The sequence below is a fragment of the Chenopodium album genome, chromosome 2, assembly GCF_948465745.1.
Source record: "Chenopodium album chromosome 2, dcCheAlbu1.1, whole genome shotgun sequence".
NCBI lineage: Eukaryota > Viridiplantae > Streptophyta > Magnoliopsida > Caryophyllales > Amaranthaceae > Chenopodium > Chenopodium album.
Genome location: NC_137835.1, coordinates 5,886,652 through 5,907,904, shown reverse-complemented (window position 1 = coordinate 5,907,904; position 21,253 = coordinate 5,886,652). Strand labels below are relative to the sequence as shown.

Here is a 21,253-nt window from a genome sequence, read left to right as displayed (position 1 = left end):
TCTCTAAATCCTAGTTCATGCATGCTACTTCGTGAATCAGAATATGGATTCGAATCAAATTCTACCAACATCTCCAATTGTTACTTATGAAAGAATGTAATAAGTTTATGTTTATGAATTTTGATTATATTTTTTCAAATTTTTCTCCTCTTTTTTTTTGTTAATTTTCGTTAATTTTTTTGTAGATCAATCGATTCACAATGTATGGATAAATCTCCAATACAAGCCATTTGTCCATCAAATCAGTAAGTAGCGATTTTATTAGGGTTTAATTATTTGATTTTGGTTTATGTTTTAATTATCATGTTTGAACACAAAAATTAGGGCTCAGTTTTGCTCGATTTGGGAGGGTTTGGCTCGAATTTCTTAAGCATATACAGTATTAGTTAACTTCCATTGGTTTTGGTGTCAAATTTGTTGCGATTTTTGTCGAGCCTTCTCGTGAATTTTGTGAATTTTGATTGTTGCATGTGCTGTATTTTTAATTGCAATTTTTGTTGTGTTCTTTCATGATTTACTGTCCAGGTTATAAAATTCGATTTGAGTTACTAGGAATTCGATTGGAATTATTGTATCTCTTGTTAATTTATTTCTTATTTGCTTTAATCTATTGCACACTAAGCGTTCGATGAAATGTCTGACTAGTTTAATGGAATGAATGTTATGCTATGTTGCTAGCTTAGGTGTGATAATCAACATTACAATTAATTTTAATAATTGTGATTAGCTTAATTATTTGTTGCTAGTTTTGCAGGTGGCAGCAGCAGCTGCAGCCTTGCCAGGAGCAGCCTCGGCTGGCAGCAGCAGCTGCAGCCTTGTCATGAGCAGCCTCGGTTGGCAGCAGCAGCCACCTGCAGCAGCAGCTTCAATGTGAATTTAAAGTGCTATGTAATCTTCAAGCAAATCAGATAAAAACATTAAAAATGATATATTGAGAATATACGAGATAATTTATATGAAACTGGCCTGGAAGAGTAGTATTAGGAGGATACAGGAGTTGAAAAATAAATTCTAGCATGTTTTAAGCTTCTAACTTACTCTTTTTTTTTTTTTTTTTTTTTGTGAATAGTGATGGTGATGAAGCACTTGTCAAAAAGAAAAAAAGTGATGGTGATGAAGCTGTAAAAAATGATGTGCAGTGGCCTAGAAGTCCAATTGTGGAGTCATCCTTACTAGAAGCTATAAACAACGATCTCATTCAAAGGTTTGTAATCATCAATGGATATTGATTAATTTTTTATGCATGTTAGATATGTTCTAAAATTTTACTCATATGTTCTAAAACTTTACTTGTATGTTCTAAATTTAATTCTAATTTTAACTCTTATTTTACTCACAATTTTATGTTTTCCTCTTGAATTTTGTTCAGTATTGCAGTATGTATACATTACAGTTCAATTGTTAATTTTTGCTACAAGTTTATGTCTATATTTTTTACTCATGTTCTAAATTTTTGTACAAATGTTCTAAATTATTACACATATGTTCTGTTCTAATTATTCCCTTGGGTTTTAACCTTTATATATGTTTTATGTCATGACTTGCAGTGATAATCTTGTTGGTGTTGATGGTGCTACAACCTCTAATCAGTTTGCTACAACATCTTCTGGAAATGCAAACAAGAGTACCAATGTAGATAATAAAGAAGGTGATCAAATTAAGGGGAAACTTAAAGTTAGAGCTAAAGATGTTCCGAAAAACAAAGCAATGAAGAAAGAACCAAAGAAGGAAGGCAGAGGGAAAAAAAGGAAAAGAAAGGTTGATGAGAGTGATTCTGATGATGATATTGAAGTTGTTCATGCAGATCAAATGGAATGTAGAGCATTAAGTCAACGAATTACTCCCAAGAATTTTATGAACACCGTGCTTAAAGATTTGCCAAAATCTCATAAGGCGGCTATTAGAAAAATTGGCTTTGGAGGTTTCTTAGATTTGGATTTAGATGCACATAAATCTGTATTTTGCTCTAAGCTTGTGTCGAGTTTTGACTGTGATAGGGTGTCTTTAGTTCTTGAGAGGAACCAAGAGATTGAAATTACACCTGTAGACATACATTTGGTTTATGGATTGCCGATGGGAGGAGAAATTATTAAAGAGCAGCAGCAAGAGGAGGATAAAGAATGGGTTGATTTTATTAGACAATGGAGATTTTATTTTGGGTTAAGTTGTGGAAGTCCATCAAACTCTGTGATTATTAATCGAATTGAAGAGTTAAAGAAGCAACCTGTGTGTGATGAATTCATTTGGCATTTTGTAGTTTCTGTTGTCAATTGTTGTATGAGATCCACTGCCAACCCATCATTAAATTACAGGTTCTTGTATAGTTGCATGGATGCAAAGAAGATCGAATGTTTGGATTGGTGTGAATATGTTTATAGGAGTTTAAAGTCGTCTGTATCGGAATGGCAAGGTGGTTCAGCTTTCTTCACCGGTCCATTGCCTTTCTTGATGGTAATTTCTTTTTTTTTTTTTAATATATGGTACATTTTTATATTAATTTGTCTTTTTCTAAATTTGTCCTTGTTTAACGCATTTTTTTTTTTTGTATATTTGTATTAGATATGCTATTTTGATCGTTTGCAAAGATCTAAAATAAGCAATCCAAGGCAATTCCCACTCCTTTCTGTTTGGAAGAAAGATTTGATCAAGGAACGGATGAAATTGGAAATGAAAAGAGGATTTGGAAAGGGACATGTACTTGATAGAATGGAAGTTGATAGGCATGATAACAATGTATCACAAGTGGCTGGAGATCCCGAACTTGGTGGAAGTGATGTTAGTGGTTCTAATGAAATGCTGGTATGCATATTTTTTGGAACATGTTTTAAACTAAAGTCTTATTATAGTTAGTTATATGTTCTAAATATATACCCACATGTTCTAAATATTTAGTCATATGTTCTAAATATATAAAGTGGATGTTCTAAACTTAAATTAGATGTTTTACATGGTTATTCAATTGTTCTAAATTTATATAATTTTTGTTTGTTAGGAATTCCTTCAAAAATTCGAAACATTGGCTAAGAAGCTTGCTGAGAATTTAAGTGAGATGCATGCCATGTTGGATAAGGCGAATGAAATATTCGCTAAAGAAGAAGCATCTGATATGAACACTTTTATTCAGAATATTTGGAATAAGTATTCCATGAGAAAGGAAGAAAAACAAAAGGACAGCCCCTCCATTCTAAGTCAAGACAAGCATTTGTTTGACGAACCAGCTTTCATTAAGGAGTTAGATGATGTTATGAAAAGATCATGGGAAAAGTTCAAAGGGAAGAAAAAGACACCTTTAGAGATGACTCCTCCGAGTTTTGATTTGTTTTCTCATTCTCAAACACCTACTCCTCCTCCTCCTCAAACTCATGAGCCTTCTTCCCCTCTTCGTCCTCCTCCTCAAACTCATGAGCCTTCTTCCCCTCTTCCTCCTCGTCCTCCTCCTCCTCCTCCTCAATTTCAAGAACCTTCTCCTCCTCTTCCTCATCCTCAAACTCAAGGACCTTCTCCTCGTTTATCTCCTCCTCCTCCTTCTCAAACTCAAGGGATTCCTCCTCCTCCTCCTCCTCAAACTCAAGGGTTTTCCACTTCAATTTTAGGAGGAGCATGCTCGGGTGCTAAAGTCCAACAATATGTTCATGGAGAGAAGAACAATATTCAAGCAAATGAAGAGAAGAACAAGAACAATGATGAGAAAGAAGATGATAAGATGGAGGGGTAATGTAGTTATGTTTATTAGGGACACTATTAATTATTGATGAATTAATATTTTATTTTTTAAGAACACTAATTATTAGTTTGTTTGTTTTGGGACACTAATTATATATAAACATTTATAATTTTAGAATTTGTGGTATATTTTTTTGAAATATTTTGTTCATTAAATATTTGTATTCGTTCACCTATATATTTACAGGAAAGGAAATGTAGGAAAAAGGGAGAAAAGATGTCCCGAAAACCTTCCAAACTGTATTCGTTCGCCTTTTATGGTTCAGTATGACAACATATTCAAAAAGGTTGATGGACACAAGAAGAGAATGGCAGAGTATGCATTTGCCAATGGATTACCTAAGTAAGCTCTAAATTTACTTAGTAATTTTAAAATAATTAGTCATGTATTCTGATTTATTAATCATATGTTCTAAATTAGTATTCATATGTTCTAAATTAGTATTCATATGTTCTAACTTAGTATTCATATGTTCTAAATTAGTATTCATATGTTCTAAATAAGTATTCATATGTTCTAAATTAGTATTCATATGTTCTAAATTAGTATTCATATGTTCTAAATTAGTATTCACATGATCTAAATTAGTGTTCACATGTTCTAAATTAGTATTCATATGTTCTAAATTAGTATTCATATGTTCTAACTTAGTGTTCATGTGTTCTAAATTAGTATTCATATGTTCTAAATTAGTATTCATATATTCTAACTTAGTATTTATATATTATAAGGTTTAATCTTATATTATAACATTTAATGCTATTTGTTTTTATGTTTTTAGTGAGATTTTATATGATGGTGGTCAAACTACAATCCGTAGAGATGAGATGTCAAGCCTTGCAGCGAACAATCATGTGTTTAATAACATTGTTGATGCTTGGTCATTCATATTGAACATTGAAAACAGAAGACGAACCCCAGGGTCAACAAACAGATTGTTTTTTTCAACGCAAGCTTATGTATGATTCTTAATATTGAACTTGGCTTCTTTCATTTTATAAATTGAGATTTCATAACTTATGTTTACATGATTTCAGGAAATTTTGTGTACGAATTATCACTTTTCTCCAACTGTGAAAATTCAAGATAGATATCATACTTTATTTGAAAGGTTGGAAAAAGAGATGAAGCACTCTAAAGTACAAAACTTTGATAGAGTTCACTTGGTAAGACATTAAGAAATCCAAAAGAATTTGAATATAGATTTTTTTCTTTATAAGCTTTCTTCTTTTTTTCTTATTTCGATTTCATGATCTATTATTATATGCAGGTATTTTTTCCAGTTGTATCTTCATCACATTATTACCTGCTTTGTGTGAATTTTCTCAGCAAGACTCTCGACGTCATTGACAACAGATATTTGGAATATAAAAATTCTTTTTGGCACAAATACAAAAACAAACCAAAGAATTTGGTAATATCTATGTGTCTCATTTACTTGTGCTTAGAATTAGATTTTCTAAACATTTATTTCAATGTTCTAAAGTTTAGCTCAGATGTACTAAAATTATACTCATATGTTCTAAATCAGATGTTTTTAAAAAATTTCATGTTCCAAATAGTACTTATACATTCTTAATATTTTCTAATACTTATTTTAATGTTTAATTTTAGTTGAGGGCTTTTGCCATGTTCTTGTCAACCAAGAGATCAAAATGCGATCAAGAGGTTTCTAGTTTCAAAACTAGGACGTTAAAAATGAGTTGGAGGACAAATGATAAAAAATGATGATTGCGGCGTGTTTTTGCTTAAACACATGGAAACCTATCATGGTGAGAAAGATACCAATTGGGAATGCGGAATAAAATTGAATGATGTAAGTTTGTTTTATAATATTACTCATGTTCATATGTTCTAAATTTTTATACATATGTTCTAAATTTTTATACATATGTTCTAAAATTTCATACATATGTTCCAAATTGTGTAAATCTTAATTTTATTTATTTATTTTTTTTTATAATGATGTAAAAAGTGAGATAGCGGATACCAAAGTCTAATGATTTTATCTTATTATATTGCAGATCAATCAAATGAAGAAATTGAGGGTGGATTTTTGTGCTAAGATATTATCACACAAGGAAAATGAGCTACATCATGAGATAACTTCAAGATCACGAAAATGGGCTAAAGAAAATAGTTTCTAATATAATTTTAGAAATAGCATGTAGAATTTTGTATAGTACTTTAAATTGTAAGCCTTCACTCGCAAACTATTTTTCTAAAAGGTTGTATTCGAATATATAAGCTTGACTTGTCTTTCTTGTGATCAAAATACTAATTATAACTCATATGTTCTAAACATTTAGTCATATGCTCTAAATACTAATTATAATTCATATGTTCTAAATTTTTATTCATATGTTCTAAATTTTTAGTCATATGTTCTAAAGTTTTAATCATATGCTCTAAATACTATTGTCAAAATATTACTCATGTATTTAAGAACTAAGAATTTAAGTGATTAATTTTAATCGCATTGGAACCATACACCACACATGATTACTAATTATAACTCATATATTCTAAAATTTTAGTCATATGTTCTAAATTTTAATACATATGTTCTAAATTTTAATACATATGTTCTAAATTAAACTCATAAGTTCTAAACTGTAATCATTTCTATAATAGAAAAAAGTGTTATTCAATACACAAATTCAAAAAAAATGTTCCAAAATTATTAAGTATCATCTAACTTTTTTTGGACAATTTCGAATATCGTGGTGACTCAATTCCCCACAACCTTTGCATAACCTCTTTTTTTTTCTGATTTTGTTCTACCGCCTTTTCTTTGTCCCCCTTTAGTCTTTTCCCACTTCCAGATCTTGTTTCAACATTTGAAGTCTCTACAGATCTTGTTTCATTATTTGAAGTCTCTACAGATCTCGTTTCAATATTTGACAAATGAACTCCTGTACCTTTGTTCTTAGAAATTTTTGGAGGTTTGATAGATATTTCACTTGGAACACTAGCTCCAATTAATAGTTCTATGTCTTTTTCTTTGTTAGTAGCATTCCTTTCACCATTACTTCTTGCATTTCTTTTAGCTTCCAAATCCAACCTCGAAGATTAATCACAAGGTCTTTAATATCTTCATCGTCACCCTCTGCCAAACTAACACAATTATGTATCTCTGACCACAACTCATTCAACAACTTTTTCTTGTCGATTATATTGGCACATTGTTCCAACAGATTTCCTCCCAGGTCAAATATTGGTCTTTTCGTTGCCATAGTAGTCCATCTGTTTAGAATATATTGCTCAGGAATAATTTCAAACCGTTTTGCTTTCCAAACCCAAACCATGTGCCTGCATGGAATGCCTTGCCTATAAAACAACTTGCAAGAACATGTTGTCTCTTGGTTAGTCGGATTAAACACAACATCAAATGTTCTACTCCGACCCCCTTCACTTACTTTTGCAATTTCTAATCCATTTTCTCTCTTAAACTCTTCACACCCACAAGCAAAACAAGCCATTTCTACCTCATATTGGAAATCATAAAAAACAGAAATAGTGTATATGGTTGAGGCATACTTTTCTATCCCTAGTGGTGTCTTGCACTCTGGGTATTTGTGTTTTGAATCATTGTCGTTTTGACCTTGAGCGTGTCTCTGGGCATCAATTGCAGCTTCATATCTCATATAAAACTCAACAAGTGAAACGTGAGGATTGATAAAGGAGCAAAAAAAGTTATTTTCACTTTCTGATCTTGACGTGGTACGCATTATTCCTCCCAGGAACACATCTCTGAAATATGCCGGAATCCACTTATCCCTTATCTCGTACATATAACACAACCACTCATTACCTTCCAATTCAAACTCAACCATCACCTTATTCCACCTTTCTTCAAACTCAGCTGGCTCAATTTCAAGATGCCAAACACAGGCACATATTTTTTTCAGGAATCCTGTTTCCTCCTTTGTGATCGCTCGCCCTACTTTATCTGGCAACTTTTTCATTATATGCCACATACAGAACCGATGTTCAGATTTTTGAAACACTCTACTAACAGCAATTTTCATAGCTGGATCTTGATCTGTGATAAGACAATTAGGTTCATTACTGCCCATTGCCTTAAGAAATGTTTTGAAAAGCCACTCAAATGATTCAATATCTTCCTTTGCTATGAAACCAGCCGCAAAAGTGATACAACTCTTGTGATGATCAACCCCTGTAAATGGAGTAAATACCATGTTGTACCTGTTTATAACATGAAGATCAAATTTCATTACATACAAAATATAGCACTACCGTTTTAGAACATGTGAATAAAAATTTAGAACATATGAATAAAAATTTAGAACTTGTGATTAAATATTTAGAACACATGATTAAATCAGAACAAAAGAAATTATTTAGAGCATAGATTTAAGACTAAAGTTTATAACACATAAAAGAGCATAAAGGTTATGAGTTTATAACACATAAGTTAGAGCATTAGACTTAAACTTTATAACATAAAAAGCAAATTTTAGAACATGTGAATAAAAATTTAGAACGTATGATTAAAATTTTAGAACACAAGATTATTATTTTACTTAATTGTAATTGGAACATAAGAATTACTATTAAAACATTTGAATGAAAAGTTAGTTGCTAAATCTTATGAGCATATAAAACATAATTTAGAACATTAGACTTAAAATTTAGAACAGTAGAAGCAATTTTTAGAACATTCAAAACATAATTCAGAAAATAAGACACATGAATTATATGAATCACCTGTTAGTTTGGTAAGTGGTGTCAAAAGATATCATATCGCCGAAGAGAGTATAATTTTTTTTACAAATAGGGTCCGCCCAAAGAGCTCTAGAAAGATAAGAATCATCATCAACTTCAAAATAAAAAAAAAGCACTCCACATCAACTTTTTCTTTGTGAAATTGTCTACAAACATTTGAGCATCGGAACCTTGAATGAATGTTTTTAAATCTCTGTGAAAATTTTTAAAATCTTGCTTGGAAGCTCCAACATTATCATAACCTCCAAGTATTTCCTTCATCATTCGAAAAGTTTTTACAGGGCCAATATTCACCTATTATAGGCACAAAAAAGTTTTAGAACATATTAAGAAACTTTTGGAACATGTGAATAATATTTTAGAACATATGAGTAAAATTTTAGAACGCACTGTAAAAATTTATGAAAGAGTTACCTTAGAGTTATCAACAATCATTTTTTTGTGCAAAATGTTCATCTTTCTTCCTTCTTTTTGAAATAGATTACAACTTGGTGTGTAGAGGGGATGAGTATGTCCTTCGTGGAACTGTGTCACTATATACTTTTCATCTTCACAATGTTTTAGAACCATAAAAGCTTTGCACCCAACACGAGTGACTAATCTTTTTCTTGTTATTGAAATCTTGCCTTCCTTGCTTTGTCCTTCTTTATCATTTAGAATACTCTCAACAATAGGCTTTTTCTTCTCCTTGAAACCCTGTTTGTTGCATAAGATATTGGAATGCCAATTTTTTCTTTGTATGCCTTTTACTGGTAGACTTCCTAGTGTTAAAACCAGCAGCAAGTGCATATGATTTATAAAATTCAACACCCTCATCAACACTATTAAATTTCATTCCTATTGCAGGTTTTAACTCATTGCGGCACATAGGAAACCATTCTTTTGTTCCTCCGGGAGTTAATATAGGTACCTGTAGGAATAGTTGGCACACTTGCATTGGCATTAGAAACATTATCAAGTTGTTCATTGTTGTTTATTATTTCTGCACAAAAGTAATTTTAACAAGTTAAAAAAAATTTAGAACAAATGAACAAAATTTTAGAACATATGATTTAATATTTAGAACACATGATTAAATCAGAACATAAGACATTATTTAGAGCATAGATTTAAGACTAAAGTTTAATTAATTATTTACAGCATAATTTGGAACATTAGACTAAAACTTTAGAACACATGATCAAATATTTAGAACACATGATTTTAGACATCCCATTAGAAAAATCAAAACATGTTCCAAAATTTTACTCATTTGTTCTAAATTATTTATCAAATGATCCAAATTATTTATCAAATTTCACTCATCAACATTCTCATTTATTACTTTCCGTTGCTTTCCTACCAACATGTTCTAATTTTATACACACATGTTCTAATTTTATACACACATGTTCTAAAAAAAAAAAACCTGCTTCATTATTTGCTTGTTCATCCATAATTGTCAACCTAATATAATGAACCTGCAAAAATACTAAGAATTAAAATCGAAAATCGAACAAAATCGCAGCAAACATAATCGAAAATCGAACAAAATCGCAGCAAACAAAATCATAAGAATTAAAATTGCAGCAAACATAATCAAACAAAATCGCAGCAAAAAATTGAAGCAAAAAATCGAAAAATCGCATAAGAACACTAAAATTTTCCAGAACACTAAAATCGAAAATTAGAACATCAAATTTTTAAATTTTAACGAAAATACTAAATTAAGATCACTCATTACTAAAATCATAACAAAAATCCAACATTCAAACCATGAAATTCGAAAATTACTTACAAAAATTAAGGAAAAAACTAACAGAACTTTTGTTGATTATTTACCCGAATAATCTATGAAGCTTGTTGATTCTTGCTATTGCTGAAATCTGACAAAAATCGAACGGAATTGTGTTCGAAATCCTTGAATCTCATTGAAATTGAAGCTCGTAGTTTCTTCACTCTGTTTTTCTGATTAACAAGTATATTGATGAAAAGTTTGGTTTTATTAGAGCCGTTGAGATCGTTTGATCCTAAGGCTTAGATTTGTTCTCATATATTAGGAATATTCTCACATAAGAACCTATTCTCACCGGATCCCTCCCCTAATCTTTATATCTATATAAAATAAATCAATATATTTACCAATAAATGAAAAATTATTGCGAATAAAATTAAATAGAATTTTTAAGCCATTGGGTCTTGAACTATGGGCCGAAATCTTAGCCAGTAAGACCATTTCACCAAGTGGAACAATCATGGCCTGGGCAAGTGATTGATAGATACTTGGCCTTCCAAGCCCACCTTTACCCATAAGCCCGTTTAATGGCCCGTTAATACTTGAGCATGAGAGTTCACAATTTTGCCTTTGCAGTCTCTCTCCTCCAAACAGAAGGTACTCCAATTAACTCCTTTGATTTCTTGTTTATAAGCTCAATTTTTTTGGGTTTGAATTAAATTTTGTAATTTTGAATGTTTTTCTTTAATGGGTTATTATTATTATCATCAATTTGTTGAAATTGTTGCTGGGTTGTTAAGTTAATTCTTCAAATTTGAGCTAAAATGCATAAAATTTCAACAAGAAGCCAATGTCTAATATTGATGCAAAAATTGGTGAAAAACCCTCCTGTAAAAGCGTTTTTTCTGTTAAAATCTTCAGTTTTACATGAAATGGAGCACACCCATGATTCCATTTATTTGATTCTGAATTTCCTAATTAGTTACAAAGTTTTGCCCCAAGCCCAGTTTTTTACCCTTCAACTACTTTCTGGTAGAATTAAATCATCTTCACCTTTGAATGCTGCGTCAATTGTTCAGAGTTTCACCAGGAATTACCCAGTTTCACACCCCATTTGTGTTCATCTCCAAGAAATCATCTTTAATGCATATGTTGAAGCTAAATTGCCTGAAGAGGCTTTGAAGTCCTTCATTGAGATGATTAATCACGGTTCAGTACCGAGGTCGAATTTGTTTAATTCATTGTTGATTCTTCTATTAGAAAGCAACAATCTTGAAAAGGGTTGGTGGGTTTTTAATGAATTTAAGGGTAAAGTTGAATTGGATGTGTATAGTTTTGGGATTATGATTAAGGGTTTTTGTCAAGGAAATGATTTGGAAAGGGCTTTTAACGTGTTGGATGGATTGGATGATGTGGGAATGTCTCCAAATGTTGTTATTTATACCACTTTGATTGATGGGTGTTGTAAAAATAGTGATATTGCTAAAGCAAAGGATTTGTTTAACAGGATGGAGGAATTGGGATTGGTTGCTAATCAGCATACTTACACTGTTTTGATGAATGGGTTATTCAAAAAAGGGCTGAAGAAAGAAGGGTTTCAACTCTATGAGAAGATGAAGGGTTCTGGAATTTTACCTAATATTTATACCTACAATAGCATGATGAATGAGCATTGTAAAGACGGATTGTTAGGTAGAGCCTTCTTGTTGTTTGATGAAATGGTTGAGAGAGGCTTGGCGTGCAACATTGTGACTTACAATATATTGATCAGTGGGCTGTGCAAGGAGAAGAACCCGTGGGAGGCTGAGAATTTGGTTACAAAGATGAAAAACTATGGCTTGAGTCCAAATTTGATCACCTATAATACCCTAATTGATGGATTTTGTAACATTGGGAAGTTGAGCAAGGCTCTGAGTTTATTTGGACAAATGAAGTTGGATGGTCAACTGCCAACTCTGGTGACGTATAATACTCTTATTTCAGGTTTCTCAAAATCTGGAAATTTTAAAAGGGCTACCAATTTAGTCAGGGAGATGGGGGAGCGAGGTATCACCCCATCTAAAGTGACATACACAATTCTAATCGATGCAATTGTTCGTTCTGGTGATATGGAGAAGGCATTGGCGATGTATTATTCAATGGAGAAGCTCGGAATGGCAGCAGATGTTTACACTATTGGTGCCTTGATAAATGGATGGTGTAGCAAGGATAGGATGTTAGAAGCATCGAAGTTGTTCAATTCTATGGAGATGATGCATTTACATCCAAGTGATGTGATTTATAATATGATGATTAATGGTTACTGCCGAGAGGGGAGTTCTTACAGGGCACTGCGGTCACTGAGAGACATGAGGGAGAAGGGGATGATTCCAAATGTTGCTAGCTACTGTTCAACTATACACGCCCTGTGTAAAGACAGGAAATTAAAAGAAGCTGAAATTCTAGTTGAAGAGATGTTGAGCTTAGGTCTGAAACCATCAAACGCAGTCTACAATGTGCTATCTCTAGCAAAAGAAGATGATAGATGATTTTCCTGTCATGCCACATGAATAGGCCAAGATGGAAATTAATTGTTGGAACAAGATGGAGATGGTCCAGATGGATAACGAGCTCCTATCATAGGGGAGTCAGAAAGAGGTGACAGGGCCTCCAAATCAGTGTGGAACTACACAAATGCTCTCTCATGATCGAAGTCTTAAAGCTTGATTCGTTTGTTGCTTGGATCAAATTGGTGAGTTTACTGGATTTTTGCTGTTAAACTGATATTTTGCACATACATTTACTGATCACCTACTTTAAACGTAATTTTCTTTAGAATTTTAGTCTGTTTTCTACTTTATTATTTTTGCTTCTTTTTATTGATGTTCACTAAAGCATGAACTTAGTTTTGTCATAGTTTGGATTATTGTGAGCAAGCTGTATAGCCTGTATTTTAGCTAGTTTGGGTATATCGTATTTATAGTTTAGTTTTATCAGAGCACGCTACTAGACTAAGAATGGTGTGTGAAGTGTGAACCATCAAGACATCCACAAATATGAGATGTAGAACTGCTGCTGCTTAGGTGGAGTTAAGAGACAAACGTTTTCAGTCTTTGTAATGCTGTGGGAAAAATACCGTGGTCAAAACTCAAAAGTAGATATAAAGCTTAAGAACTGACTGAGTAACTGTACAAAAAAAAAGCTTATTCTTAGTTTTAGCTCCTCTTCTACCCTGCTACTAACCACCCTTCTAAATATAGATAGGGACGAAATTCAAGTATGAAGTTAGTTATATTTTAATTATTCTCATTTCAGTTATCTTGAAAGGTGTCTTCTCATGGAATAGAAAGGGTTTGTTGTGTCAACTTATTTATTTAATGCTCCTGGAGAAAGTTAGACTCTTCTTGAAGAATCTCTCTTAAAAAAATGCGACCTCAGTGTCATCTAGTAGAGTAATGTTTTCTGTTATCTGGCATTTAGTAGAGTGATATACAAATGATTGAGAAAGTCTACCTCCATGGTCTAAGATAACAAAGGGGGTAGACTTAAGGAAGACCCAAGACAATGTGTCACGGTCCGAGAGTTTTGACACCGGATCGTGCGGCGCGCGCTTGTCTACTAGCGACAAGGACGCAAGCCTAAAGTAAGTGAGGTTCGTAAGCACACAGCAACACGGACCAAGGTATCTTAAGAAAGCACTCGTCAACCACGGGTGCTAAGTCGGGGCTTGTGACGGCCGATACTTCGAAGCGGGCACAAGCGGAACCGACTAGATGAGGGCGTCTTTTGAGGGTCTCTTGGTTTGGTGGGGATGCTTTAAAACAAGGTAAGCACAATATCTATAAAGGCTTAAACAACACACAAGTCTTAAAGCAATAGCAAAGGGGTAGAGAGCGTAGATTGAATAACCATGCGCTCCCTAAAGAGCTTTATATTGCATTAGTAGAGAATTACAAGTGAACGTTGAAATGACAGTAACACAATAATTCTCCCTAGAGCCTAGAAAATAAAAAGAAAGACTAAAGAGGCATTACAAAAGGGGAATTACAAGGAAAATAAAGAAGAATACATAATAAAGAGGTTGGATTCTAACATCCTCCCCCACTTAAGCCGTCGACGACCTCGTCGACTCACAAACAAACTTACACACAAAAAGAAAAAGAAATAGCAGCTTCATCCTTCGGTTGCTGGGGAGGTTCTCGTCCTGGTTCTGATGTTGGCACGGGAGCTGTTGTTGCGGCTATCGTCTTCTGCATCTGGATGATATGGTTTGAGGCGACTAACGTGGAAGACTGGGTGTATCCTCATCCACGTAGGCGGTTTAACTTTGTACGCACGCTTCCCAATCCGTTTGGTGATGCGAATGGGGCCTTCATATTTTCTGATCAGTCGACGATCCCTTCCTCGAAGAAACTTGAGTTGCTCTGGCAGTACTTTCACCATCACCATGTCCCCCACACTAAATTCCAACGGCCTTCTGTTCTGGTCTGCCCACTTCTTCATTCTCTTCGATGCTCGCTCTAGGTAAGCACGAGCAACTTCCATGTTTTGCTGCCATTCTCGCTTGAACTCTCGTGCTTCGCGGCTTCTCCCCTCTTCGGAGGTTGCTATCGTGTGTGGTAGGAGAGGTTGCTGGCCCATCACCAGTTCAAAAGGGCTTCTGTTGGATGTTGTGCTCTTCTGGGCGTTAAAACAAACAAAGTTGGGCAACATCAAGGAGTTTCACCCAATCCTTCTGATTGGCGCTGACAAAATGTCTCAAGTATTCCTCTAAGAGACCGTTGAATCTCTCTGTTTGCCCATCAGATTGAGGGTGGTGGCTCGAAGACATATTCAAGTCGGACCCCATTAGCTTAAACAATTCCGTCCAGAATATGCTCGTGAATCTCGTGTCTCGATCGCTGACGATGCTTTGCGGCAGCCCCCAATACTTCACAATGTGTTTGAAGAATAATGACGCCGTCTCCTCAGCACCGCAGGCCTTCTGCAAGGGAACAAAGGTGGCATATTTTGAGAATCTGTCGATCACCACCATCACAGCTGAATACTGCTCTACTTTAGGGAGACCACTGATAAAGTCCATCGATATGCTTTCCCACGGACGTGACGGAACAGGGAGGGGATCTAGGAGGCCTCCAGGTTTCTGACGATCCACCTTGTCTTGTTGACAAACCAAGCAAGTCCGGGTGTAGTGCATAACGTCTTCCTTCATCCCGGGCCAATAATACCCCATGGAGAGTAAGCTTAAAGTCCTTTGCCAACCTGGATGTCCCGCCCACAGAGTGTCGTGGCATTCCTTCAACAACATCTTCCTTAATCCTCCTGCTTTAGGGATGAAAAGTTTTGTACCTTTGGTGAAGATGAGACCATCTTCCATCCAAAAACGTCTGGTCTTCCCTTCTTCAATCATCTTCGTTAAGGTTGTTGTCATCGGGTTATCTGGTAGGTAAGCTCGAACTTGATCCCTAACTGCCGTGGCAATACTGCTTGAAGTCATGGGGGCAAGCTTGTACGTTGCGGCAAGATCCGCACGCCTACTCAGGGCGTCGGCGACTCTGTTGCTTGCTCCCGGCCTGTAAGTTAACTCCACATTAAAGTCGGCAAGGGCCTCCTGCCAACGAGCCTGCTTTCCCGTTAATTTTGGTTGGGTGAGGAAGTAGCTAGCCGCCGTGTTATAGTGCGGACAATGAACTTCGAGCCCAACAAGTAGTGTCTCCACCCCTTCAAGCAGTGAACAATAGCTAAGAGCTCTTTTTCTTGTGCTGCATATCTCCTTTCTGCATCACTCAACTTCCGGCTCTCGTAAGCGATTGGGTGTCCTTCTTGGAGTAAGACCCCGCCCAAAGCATAATCAGATGCATCTGTCTCAACCTCAAACGGCTTGTTGATGTTGGGGAGCGCTAGGACCGGCTCCTTCATTACTGCTTCTTTGAGCTTGAGGAAAGCCCCTTGTTGTTTCTCTAACCAATCCCACTTGTTGTCTTTCTTTAGCAACTCCGTCAAGGGGCTCGCTATCTCAGAGTATTCTTGAATGAAGCGTCGGTAGTAATTAGCTAACCCCAAGAACGACCTTAGCTCCGAGACGTTCCTTGGTGCTTGCCAATCACTAATGGCTTGGATTTTCTTAGGATCCATCCTTATGCGGCCTCCTCCTACGAAATGTCCAAGAAAGCTTACTTCTTTTTTCGCAAAGGCACATTTCTCTCGCTTCACGAACAGGTGATGTTGTCTCAATTTCTCAAACACTTTCTTCAAGTGTTCTAAGTGATCTTCAAGGGTGTTGCTGAAGATTACGATGTCGTCCAAGTAGACCGCCACAAACTTGTCCAGGTAGTCGTGGAAAACTTGATTCATCAACGTACAGAATGTTGCAGGAGCATTTGTTAACCCGAATGGCATGACCAACCACTCGAACGCCCCGTACCTGGTGACGCAGGCCGTCTTTGGTTCATCTCCTTGTGCAATTCGAACCTGATGATAGCCAGACCTTAGATCGAGCTTGGTGAAGTACACCGCATCTCCTAGCTGGTCGAACAAATCTGCCACCAAAGGAATTGGATAGTGATTCCTCACCGTTAGCTTGTTTAAGGCTCTGTAGTCGATGCACAATCTCAAACTCCCATCCTGCTTCTTCTGGAAAAGGACCGGCGCACCATAGGGAGCTCTAGAAGGACGGATAAATCCGGCTTCCAACAGCCCATCTAATTGTTTTCGCAACTCTGCGAGCTCCGGAGGGGTCATCCGATAGGGACTTCTCGCGGGTGGTCTAGCACCAGGCACTAGCTCAATGCTGTGATCTATGGCCCTTCGAGGGGGAAGAGATTTCGGGAGCTCCTTGAGGAGGATGTCTGAATATTCCCTCAGTAACTCACTAATGACCTCGGGAATGTCCCCCTCCTCCTCTTCCTCCTTCATTGAGAGAGTAGCGAGGAACGTAGGCTCATTCCTCCTAATCCCCTTCTTGAGTTGCATTGCCGAGAGGAGGGGGCCTTTCAATTCTTTCCCTTCTTCTGCTTGGGTGTGTGTCCGCAAGAGGCATGGTTGGCGGCTTGTCACAAGTAAGGACCCTAGGTGGGGCATCGGGACAGCCTTACTGGAGTGTAGGAAGTCCATCCCGAGAACCAGCTCAAAATCATCCATTGTTGCCACTGTGAAATCCAGAGTCCCACTCCACTCCCCAATCTTCGTGTTCACGTTCCTTGCCACCCCACAAGTTGGCTGAGCTTCAGAGTTAACGGTCTTCATTCGACCTCCACTATGCACGGCCTTCAGGCCTAATCTGTTTGCCTCCCGCTTGGTGACAAAATTGTGGGTAGCTCCCGTATCAACCATTGCCCGGGCTTTCTTCCCATTTATCACGACATCAACGTACATCAAGCTGGTGGCTCGGCTCTTGTTCCCGGATGTCTCTTTTTCCATTGCACACATATAATACACTGCCCCTAACTTAGAGGGTTCTTCTTCGCTGACAACGTCCTCCTCTTTGTCATCTCCCTTAGTAGGTTCTGAGGACATCGAGGACAACTTCTTCTGGAGGTTGTCTATTTCCGCCTTGTGCTGGCACTCGAACCATTTATGCGGTCCGCGACAGAGTATGCAAGTGAGGGGTTTGTTCCATGATGATGATGAGCCGGCGAACCCACCTCTGTTTGTCGATGCCGCGACTCCGCCCTTCCGTGAGTCCTCTCCCCCACTCCTATATCTGTTCCCAACACTGTTCGAGCTGGTTTGAGAATTACCACTAGTGCTCTTCGGAGTACTTGAAGTTGACCCCATGTTTCCCTTCTTTTGGTTAGGCACCCTCTCTGATGAATAATCCATCAACCTTTCAGCTGCAGCTATAGCACCTGACAAGGTATCAATTTTCTGGCGCCATATCTCTCTTCGGGCCCAATCTTTTAGACCTCGCACAAAGTTGAATAGACGGTCTTTCTCCGACATGTCATGGATCTCCAACATGCAAGCCGAATATTCTTTTACATATTCACGAATGGAGGTCTTGTGTTGCAGAGTCGCAAGCTTGGTGCGAGCAACGAACTCAGTGTTTTCCGGGTAGAATTGAGCCATCAATTCTTTCTTTAGATCTTCCCACGTGTCTACCGACGTCCTCTTAGCTTGGATGTCGGCGTACTTTGTGCGCCACCAGAGTTTGGCGTCGTCCACTAAATACATCGTGACAGTATCTACTTTTAGTCCGTCCTCCAACTGACAGATACGGAAATACTGCTCCATGTCAAAGATGAAGTTATCCACTTCCTTCGAATCTCTCGTGCCATTGAAGGTTCGAGGTTTGGGAGGTTTCATTCTAGCACCTCCGGTTCCCCGAGCCCTCTTTGAGCATGCATCAAGGTTGCACATTTATCTTGTGCCTCGTCAGCTACGCCTTGCACAAAATTAAGCTGCTCCGTCAACCCATCAATTGCCGAAGTAAGCCTCTCTATTTGCTCGGCTTGTTTTATCACAATATCTTCGAGCTTGGGCAACCTTTCTCCCAATATAGCCCACTCTTCCGACTTGCCTTCAAGCCACGCAAGTCGTTCTTCCCATGAGTATTCTGGCGTCTCGTCGAGCGACATTTTCGAGCAACTTGGCTTTGATACCAACTGTCACGGTCCGAGAGTTTTGACACCGGATCGTGCGGCGCGCGCTTGTCTACTAGCGACAAGGACGCATGCCTAAAGTAAGTGAGGTTCGTAAGCACACAGCAACACGGACCAAGGTATCTTAAGAAAGCACTCGTCAACCACGGGTGCTAAGTCGGGGCTTGTGACGGCCGATACTTCGAAGCGGGCACAAGCGGAACCGACTAGATGAGGGCGTCTTTTGAGGGTCTCTTGGTTTGGTGGGGATGCTTTAAAACAAGGTAAGCACAATATCTATAAAGGCTTAAACAACACACAAGTCTTAAAGCAATAGCAAAGGGGTAGAGAGCGTAGATTGAATAACCATGCGCTCCCTAAAGAGCTTTATATTGCATTAGTAGAGAATTACAAGTGAACGTTGAAATGACAGTAACACAATAATTCTCCCTAGAGCCTAGAAAATAAAAAGAAAGACTAAAGAGACATTACAAAAGGGGAATTACAAGGAAAATAAAGAAGAATACGTAATAAAGAGGTTGGATTCTAGCACAATGACTTTACGACATAATTACATTGGCAGGGAAAGAAAGATCAAACGTCTCGATTTTCTGAAAGATAACTAGTTAAGCAATGTCAAGGACAATAATTAGAAGCATCTTTGCACTAAAATATTTTGTATTTGGTGAAACATTAAAAATTATTTTTCCAATTATAAATGTTTATGCAGAAGCTTCTGTTTGATTGATTATTCAGCCCTTTAAAAATTGTTCTCTATAAATTTCTTGCCAAGCAGTACGCACAAATTGGTAATTTCTGAAATTCGTACGGATTAATAAACTTCAGTTTGTTAGGTATTGTTTCTGTATATTTCTGTGTTACTGGGTATAGTATAAATCTTTTGTGTCATTAAATTTCAGGTCAGATCAATGGCTAGTAATCTTGCTAATGAAGGTGAATGCAGCTCCCGGTTCAAAAGGAACCTTGATGGTTGGAAATTTCCGAAAATCCCCATTGATCAAGTTTACAAGAAACGTATGTTTAGGATTTTTCCAAGCTATGCTGTAACCGATTATGAAAAAATCATCACCCTGAAAGCCAATAACCAGGATGTATCCATTAATTTATTTACTAGTGATTTCTTGGAAGGCTTCTTAAAGAAGAAACATAAATTTTTGCACTTGGGTCTTGTCCAAATAGCTATCAAGCCTCTACTGAGAGACGGGATAGGAGCTCCAGTGGTAGTGTTCCTTAGAGATGCTAGGCACCTTAACTGGGAAAACTCTTTGTTAGCACTTGCTGAATGTAATCTATTTCAGGGTCCATTCTATTTCAACTGTTTCCCTGGCTTTTTGGAATCCTTGGCTGATTCTTCTTCATTGCAATCCCTTACCTTGTATCTCATGACAAGTGGAATACCTTTGGCAGTGACATACAGGTTAGTGTGTAAGGCAATGGTGAATTTAAGTTCAGAGGCATTACAGGAGCCGGTTTTGGGAGAAACAACTTTTATCCATCCAAATATTGGAACTCGAAGCATTACGAAATGGAATGAGTTGCAAGTCCCAGAATCTTGGATGCGTAAAGAAGAGCCTAAAGAGGATGGGAATTTCTTAGAGAGGCTACCAGATGGCCGCCACATATTGAGGTTTTCGTCAGCTAGAGGAACAGATGATGAGTATGATGACTATGATGATGAATAAAGGTGAGTTGATGAAATAAATTTTCAATGCTTGCCTCAAGCTCCTTGGTTTGTTGCATCCAACACTGAAAAGATATTGCAGCCCCTATAATTTGTTGATGTAGTGTACCTGGGCTTCAGGCATGTATCATCATTACCAACCTATATTTATAGACAATATTACTTTCAGCCTGTCATATTTTGTTCATTTTGATGTCAGAATGTAACATACTCCCTCCGTGTTTTTTTAAGTGATACATTTTCCATTTCCGGCCGTGTTTTTTTAAGTGATACATTTCCTTTTTTGGCAAAACAATACATTAAAATATTATATCTCTCTCCTCTCATGGCCCCCACCCAAACCCACTACTACTTTTTCATTATATCTTTCCTCTCACATTCATTACTTTTCAATAAACTATTAACCCCACTATCTTTCTTTAACAATTTTTTAATACTCCACTACCCCACTTACCTCTTATTTTATTTAAGTCAATTAAATTGCCTAAAACTATGTGCCGGTCAATATGTATCACTTAAAAAAACACGGAGGGAGTACATTAATTTGCAATTTTGAGTGATGATCACCTTAGAATTTTCATTTGGCATACATACTGTGATTGCTGTCTATTAATATAATCTGCATCTCTCCATTTTGATTATCAAAATCGTGGCTAGCTCAAAATCTATCAAAATATTTTTATTTTCTTACTCCTTGGGGTCAGTCGGTCAGAGCAAATAGTCTTTGATCCAAAAGCCAACAACAATCTTACGATAAACGCGTTCCAAAATAATAGGTCACATTTAAGATTTTGCAAGCTTAAAAT

General features: G+C 36.7%; 2 protein-coding genes and 1 pseudogene across 2 annotated transcripts; 2 read left to right on the top strand and 1 right to left on the bottom strand.

Moving 5' to 3' along the window:
- Positions 1–6,414: 6,414 nt before the first annotated feature.
- LOC145567302 (protein FAR-RED IMPAIRED RESPONSE 1-like) lies at positions 6,415–9,051 on the bottom strand (annotated as a pseudogene).
- Positions 9,052–10,822: 1,771 nt separating this feature from the next.
- On the top strand, positions 10,823–12,774 carry LOC145580978 (uncharacterized). Its single transcript, XM_081638058.1, has one exon. The coding sequence runs from the start codon at positions 11,012–11,014 to the stop codon at positions 12,713–12,715; it is 1,704 nt and encodes a 567-aa protein (XP_081494184.1). The 5' UTR covers positions 10,823–11,011; the 3' UTR covers positions 12,716–12,774.
- Positions 12,775–12,789: 15 nt separating this feature from the next.
- On the top strand, positions 12,790–20,652 carry LOC145580969 (uncharacterized). The gene is made up of 2 exons (XM_081638049.1): positions 12,790–12,918; positions 19,666–20,652. Exons 1-2 carry the CDS (start codon positions 12,871–12,873, stop codon positions 20,446–20,448), a joined length of 831 nt encoding a protein of 276 aa, XP_081494175.1. The 5' UTR covers positions 12,790–12,870; the 3' UTR covers positions 20,449–20,652.
- Positions 20,653–21,253: the final 601 nt, after the last annotated feature.